Source organism: Oratosquilla oratoria, chromosome 30, assembly GCF_046742065.1.
Source record: "Oratosquilla oratoria isolate Oo_2021 chromosome 30, ASM4674206v1, whole genome shotgun sequence".
NCBI lineage: Eukaryota > Metazoa > Arthropoda > Malacostraca > Stomatopoda > Squillidae > Oratosquilla > Oratosquilla oratoria.
The window spans coordinates 48,218,510-48,226,009 of record NC_134806.1 but is presented as its reverse complement, the minus strand read 5'-3'; the positions used below and the strand labels follow the sequence as shown (position 1 = coordinate 48,226,009).

General features: G+C 39.5%; 1 protein-coding gene across 1 annotated transcript in view; it reads right to left on the bottom strand.

The window, feature by feature from the left end:
- LOC143041158 (uncharacterized) overlaps positions 1-7,500 on the bottom strand; it is a 74,256-nt gene that overhangs the window by 48,142 nt on the left and 18,614 nt on the right. The window contains exon 3 of the mRNA XM_076212973.1: positions 3,668-3,817. Coding sequence (XP_076069088.1) covers positions 3,668-3,817 — 150 coding nt within the window. The remainder of the gene's footprint in view (positions 1-3,667; positions 3,818-7,500) is intronic.

The following is a 7,500-nucleotide window of genomic DNA, read 5'->3' as shown; positions in this document are numbered from 1 at the left end:
AGAACTCCTCGAGACCTTAAGACTTCGAATTTTTCTCGAGAACACACGAGACCTTTCTGACTTCGAGAATCCATCGAGACCTGAAGAATTCGAGAACTTCTCGAGATCTTAAGACTTCGAATTTTTCTCGAGAACACACGAGACCTTTCAGACTTCGAGAATCCATCGAGACCTGAAGACTTCGAGAACTCCTCGAGACCTGAAGACTTCGAATTTTTCTCGAGAACACACGAAACCTTTCAGACTTCAAGAATCCATCGAGACCTGAAGACTTCGAGATTTTCTGGAGGCCACATCGAGACCTTTCAAATTTCGAGACTTTAGTTAACATAAGACTCCGATTTTCTCGAGACCACATCGAGAACGCCAGAACTTTGATACTTCGAGACCCTTTCGAGACGGCTTCGAGAACCCTTCGAGACCTCTTCGAGGCCACCACTTCCTCGGCATTGATTTCAGTTAGTGTGGGTTTCTTTTTCTTCAACGGGTGAGGGTGAGGAGGAGGAGGAGGAGGAGGAGGAGGAGGAGGAGGAGGAGGAGAGAGGAGGAGAAGGAAGAGATGTTATTGGGTATGAGAGGAAGAGGAAAATGAGGAGGAAGAGGGTGAGGAGGAGGAGGAGAGAGGAGGAGGAGGAAGGGATGTAATTGGGTATGAGAGGAAGAGGAAAAGGAGGAGGACGAGGGTGAGGAGGAGGAGGAGGAGGAGAAGGAAGAGATGTTATTGGGTATGAGAGGAAGAGGAAAAGGAGGAAGACGAGGTTGAGGAGGAGGAGGACGAGGTTGAGGAGGAGGAAGAGGAGGAGGGAAGGAAAGGAGAGGGGAGGGGAGAGGAACTGTGAGGGGAAATGGGAGGGGAAGGAAGGGGAAGAGGGGAGGAGGGAAGAGAAGGGAAGAGAGGGGAGGGGAAGGGAGAGAAGAGCCGCTCTCCCTCTCTCTCTCTCTCTCTCTAATCCTCTCTCTCTTTTTTTTTTTTTTGAGCGAGGTGAAGATGGTACTGAAATCTCCACATTTCCTCCACATTTTTGTCCTGTGGACCTCCATTTGCCCTCCATCTCTCCTCCTCCTCCTCTTCCTCCTCCTTCATCTCCGCCTCCTTCTCCTCCTCCTCCCCTCCTCCTCTTTCCTCTCCTCCTCCTCTTCCCTCTCCTCCTCCCTTCTTCTTCCTTCTCCTCCCCTTCTCCTTCTCTTCCCCCTCCTCCTTCTCCTTCTCCTCCCCTCCTCTTCCCCCTCCTCCCCTCCTCTCCTCCTCCCCTCCTCCTCTTCCACCCCTCCTCCCTCCCTCTCCTCTTCCTCCTCCCTCCCATGTGGGTCCTCCTCTTCCTCCTCCTCCTCCTCCATGATTTGTCTGCTTGCAGACCTCCCGTCACCGGAAGCGTCTGGGTACATACATCGCTCCTCCTCCTCCTCCTCCTCCTTCTCCTCCTCTGTCTCCTCCTCTCCTTCTCCTGCTCCTCTTTCTTCTTCTTCTTCTTCTTCTCCTCCTCTTTTTGCTCCTCTTTCTTCTCCTCTGCTTCTCCTCCCCCTCCTACTCCTCCTCCTCCTCCTCATCATCATCTTCAGCTTCTCTTCACTCCTCCTCCTCCTCCTCCTTCTCCTGGATTCTTATCCTTTGGCCTCTCATCTCTTTCTTCTTCCACCCTCACCCCCCTCTCTCTCCCTTTTTCCAGCTCTCTATCTCTCTCTCTCTTTCTCTCCTCCTTCACTCCTTTTACTTCTGATTGTCCCGCTTCTGATAAAAAAAAAAAATCTTTGTAATTTTAATAATTATCATCATCATTATTCACTTACTCTCTATATTCATCCATTTATTATCATTATCATTATCATTATTATTATTATTATTATTATTATTATTATAACTTTTCATTTATCTATTTATTTAATCTTTACTCTAAGCACCTGGAGTTAAAGAGGGAGAGAAAGAGAGAAACAGAGAGAGTTAAAAAGAGAGAGCGAGAGAGAGAAAAAAGATATAGAGATAGACAGACAGAAAGAGAAAGAGAGTGAGAGATAAAGACAGCGAGAAAGTGAGAGATAGAGAGACAGAAAGACAGACAGAGAGAAAAAGATAGAGAGAAAGAGAGAAAAGGAGAGAAAGAGAGATATCTAGAGAGAGAGAGTGAGAGAGAGAAGGATACACTGAGAAAGAGAAAGAAAAAGAGATATCTAGAGAGAGAGAGTGAGAGAGAGAAGGATACACTGAGAAAGAGAAAGAAAAAGAGATATAGAGAGTGAAAGAGAGAGAGAAGAGTAAAAGAGAGAGAAAGAGAGATTAGCCTTCTCCGACGCCATTTCAGGGCGACCAATTCTGAAATGTGCCTGAAAGTTGGCACCAATTAATTAATCGGGGGAACAAGTTTGAAAATAACGATCTCTGGTTTCGGGAACCGTTGGGATTCAAATTGCATTTCGGTTGCAAAACCGTTACGTCGGGTTCATTTGAAATTTTGAAAATAACGATCTCTGGTTTCGGGGTTCAAATTGGGTTTCGGTTGCAAAACCGTTACGTCGGGTTCATTTGAAATTTTGAAAACAACGATCTCTGGTTTTGGGGTTCAAATTGCGTTTCGGTTGCAAAACCATTACGTCGGGTTGATTTGAAATTTTGAAAATAACGATCTCTGGTTTCGGGGTTCAAATTGGGTTTCGGTTGCAAAACCGTTACGTCGGGTTCATTTGAAAATTTGAAAATAACGATCTCTGGTTTCGGGGTTCAAATTGCGTTTCGGTTGCAAAACCGTTACGTCGGGTTCATTTGAATTTTTGAAAATAACGATCTCTGGTTTCGGTGTTCAAGTTGCGTTTCGGTTGCAAAACCGTTACGTCGGGTTCATTTGAAATTTTGAAAATAACGATCTCTGGTTTCGGTGTTCAAGTTGCGTTTCGGTTGCAAAACCGTTACGTCTGGTTAATTTGAAAATTTGAAAAGTTCAGTTGCACTAACCGTCAATTTGAAGAAAAAAAAAATTGTACCCACAACTGATTTATGAAACTTTAACGACGAAATAATAAGGAAAACGACGATATGTTGTGAATAAGAAATCTAGCGTAAAAAAGAGAGCGAGCGAGCGAGAGAGAGAGAGAGAGAGAGAGAGAGAGAGAGAGAGAGAGAGAGAGGGAGAGAGAGAAAGAGGGAGAGAGACAGTGTTCCAGTTGTAAGACCCTACGACCTTCTTTGGTAAATTTCATGACCTGTCGAAAAAATATTTCAAAAACTCAAAAAAAGGGGGGGGGTTAGAGAGGACTAAAGAAGAAAAGCAATCAAGCTGCCACTGCTAAATGAATGGACATTGAAATCACTCAACTGGCCCAGAGTGCTTCGCCAGTAATGATAATAATAATAAAAAAAATTGTATGTGAGAATATATATATATATATATATATATATATATATGTGTGTGTGTGTGTGTGTGTGTGTGTGTGTGTGTGTGTGTGTGTGTGTGTGTGTGTGTGTGTGTGTGTGTGTGTGTGTGTGTGTGTGTGTGTGTAATGTCACTGCATCTGTGTGCGTAGAGCTTTCAAATATCGCACACATACGTGTGTACGTTCATTCTGTTGTGTGCGTGTATACCGCATACGTACATGGACCGAAAAAAACCCATAGAATCGACCTGGGGACTCTTCGGGTCGTCCGAGGCCGAGGTTCGACCTCGGGTCTCCTACTCACCTGTAGTAGTTGAGGATTTGTGCGAAGACGCCAGGGTGTCGATCGAAGAAGTACTCGTTCAGGACGGGGTCGTAGTTAGCCAGTGCCTCCGTCAGCCGCGACAGCCGCGTCGCCGGAATCTTCTTCAGCGTCGCCTTGTACGTCTCGAACCTGGAGACGGTCAAAGAAAACGGGAAGCCGGGTGAGGTGCCGGGCGAAAGAAAACGGGTGGGGTGAGGTGATGGGCGAAAGAAAACGGGAGGTGATGAGGCCTTTGTGAAGAGAAACGGGAAGTGATGAGGCCTTTGTGAAGAAAACGGAAAATGATGAGGCCCTTTTTGTGAAGAAAACGGGATGTGGTAAGGTGTAAAGCAAAGAAAATGAGAGGTGAGGTGCTGGGTGAAAGAAAACGGGAGGTGATGAGGCCTTTGTGAAGAAAACAGGAAGTGGTAAGGGGTAAAGCAAAGAAAATGGGAGGTAGTGAAGCATTAGTGTGAAGAAAACGAGAATTAGCTGCAATGAAGTAAAGAAAATGGGAAGTGGTGAGTGGTAAAGTAAAGAAAATAGGAGTTGGGAGGTGGTGAGGTTCTGGGTTAAAGAAAATGGAAGGTGGTGAGAAGTAAAGGAAAGAAAACGGGAGGTGATGTAAAGAAAACGGAAGATAAGACGCCGGGGTAAAGAAAACGAAATGAGATGAAGAAAACGGGAGGAGAGTCCAAGACACGATGGAAGAGAAGGCAACAAAGGCAAACGACCCCATAACAGAAAACGGGAGGCATGTGAGGTCATAAAAGAAAACGGTGAACATATAACTGAAAACGGGATGCATGTGAGGTCATAAAAGAAAACGGTGAACATATAACAGAAAACGGGATGCATGTGAGCTCATAAAAGAAAACGGTGAACATATAACAGAAAACGGGATGCATGTGAGCTCATAAAAGAAAACGGTGAACATAGAGGGAAATGAGTAGTGAGGGAATGATACGAAAATCTTGAACAATTCCGGTTCGAGTCCTGAAACTGCTCTAAACTTCCGATCGCAATGATAATTTAATATAATTTATGTGATTATTTTCAGGCCCTGGTTTGGGTAATTTATTAATTTTATTTATTTATTTATCAAATGTATTTATTCAATTTATCTACTCGTTTATCAGAATCGGAAGTTTAGAGAAGTTGCGGGATTCGAACCGGGATCGTCAGAAAAACATTCGGTATCGGCTCATCCATAGAACTAAGTTTCCATATTCTTTTATTTCTCAAACCTAGAATCTTCAAGAAACAGGTTTATAGAAAACGGGGTGTATGTGAGCTCGTAAAAGAAAACGATGAATAAGGATTTAGTGGATGGTTGGCCTCTGCAAAGAAAACGGGGCGTGGGGGAGATGTAGTGGTGAATTTCTTATCTAATTGGTCCCTTCTCTCTGTTGACAAAATTAAATAAATGAATTAATAAAATAACAAATAAATAAGAATAGAAAAATAAAGAATAAATAAATTAATAAATAATAAATAAATAGATAACCAAATAAGATAAATAAATCAACAAATAAAATAAATCAATATATAAAGAAATAAAATAACGAAATAAAAAGTATAACAAATATATAAAATCAAGTCAAAATAACAAGCAAAAAATAAGCCATAGAAAATGGAAGGGAAGTTCGCCAAATAGAAAAAAATTCTTGAAGAAAAACAAAGAACATATTTGTACTCAAATGATAACAAATTGATAAAACAAATAAAACAAAATAATCAAATAAAAGAAATAACAAATAAGAATATGGAACATAAAGATAATATTAATAATACAAAATAGAAATAACAAATAATAATATATATATATATATAAATGTATATACATATATATATATATATATATATATATTTATATACATATACAGTATATACAGTCATATATATATAAATGTATATACATATATATATATATATATATATATATTTATATACATATACATATATAATGAAATAAAATAAAGAAAACAGAAAAACAAATGAAAAAGAAAACAGAATATAAAAATAACTATAAAAATACATTATAAAAATAAGAAAAAAATAATAAATATAGAATTATGATCTAATAAAAATCAAATATAAAATAATAATACAAAAAAAAAACAGCAAACGTAATCAAATTAAAACAAAAAAGAACACGGAAAAATGAAAAACATTTTGATATATAAAAAATAATAATAGAAATAAAAACAACAACAAATAAAAATAAATATAATCAATTAAAAAAAACGGAAAAACTAAAAACAAATGAAAAAGAAAACGGGAAGAGAGCAATAGAGAACAATTTTGTTCTTCTGTTCTTCCAGGAACATAACAGGCCGAGGAGGAGGAGAAGAAAAGTAATCAAAGCCTGATAGCACACAAGACAAGACAAGAAAAGACAAGATAAGACAAGAAAAAAGACAATAGAAGACAAGTTGAGACAAGACGAGACAAGACAATAAAAGAAAAGAAAAAAGACAATAGAAGACAAGTTGAGACAAGACGAGACAAGATAAGAAAAGACAAGAAAAGAAAAAAGACAAGAGAAGACAAGTTGAGACAAAACAAGACAAGACAAGAGAAAAGACTAGACAGGACAAGTTGAGACATGACAAGGCATGAAAAGACAAGAATAAAAAGACAAGTCGATAAAAGACAAGAAAAAAGAAGACAAGTCTAGAAAAGACAAGACAAGAAAAAAGAAAATATAAGAAAAGTCGAGACAAGAGAAATCGAGAAGAGAGACAAGTGGAGACAAGGAAAGACAAGACAACACGAGAGAAAAGAGAGACAAGTCGAGACAAGACAAGAGAAGACAAGAGAAGACAAATCGAGACAAGAGAATTCGAGACAAGAAAATTCAAGAAAAGACAAGTCGAAAGAAGACAGGTCGAGACAAGACAAGAGAAGACAAGTCGAGCCAAGACAAGAGAAAATAAGAAAAGAGAAGTCGTAACAAGACAATTCGAGACAAAAAAGAAAAGTCAAGAAAAGACAATTTAAGACAAAAAATGGCAAGTCAAGACAATACAAGAATAGAAGACACAGAAGACAAATCAGGACAAGACGAATATATGAGAAAAGAAAATTCGAGACGAAACAAGACAAAAAAGACAAGAGAAGAAATATCAAGATGAAACAAGACAATGCAAGTGAAGAGACGTCGAGAAGAAAGAAGACAAGAAAAACAAATCGAGACAAAACAAGAAAAGACAAATCAAGACAAGAGAAGTTTAGACGAAGGAAGACAAAAGAAAACAAATCGAGACGAGACAAGACAAGACAAGAAAAGAAAAGACAAATAAAGACAAGAGAAATCTAGACAAATCAAGACAAGAGAAGTCTAGACGAAAGAAGACAAAAGAAAACAAATCGATACGAAACAAGACAAGAAAAGGAAAGACAAATCAAGACAAGAGAAGTCTAGGCGAAAGAAGACAAGAAAAGACAAGAGAAGACAAATTCGGACGAATCAAAACAAAACGAAAGAAGACAAGACAAGACAAAATAAGACAAGACAAGACATGACAAACCGAGACAAGACAAGACGAGATAAAACAAAAAAAGGAATATACATATATAAAGAGTGGATTAGAGAGAGAGAGAGAGAGACAGGGGAGGGGAGAGAGAGAGAGAGAAAGAGACACGTGAGGGAGAGAGAGAGAGAGAGCGAGAGAGAGACAGGGGAGGGGAGATAGAGAGAGAAAGAGAGAGACAGGGGAGAAGGGGGAGGGAGAGAGAGAGAGAGAGAGAGAGAGAGAGAGAGAGAGAGAGAGAGAGAGAGAGAGAGAGAGATAGATAGATAGATAGATAGAGAGAGAGATAGGAGAGGG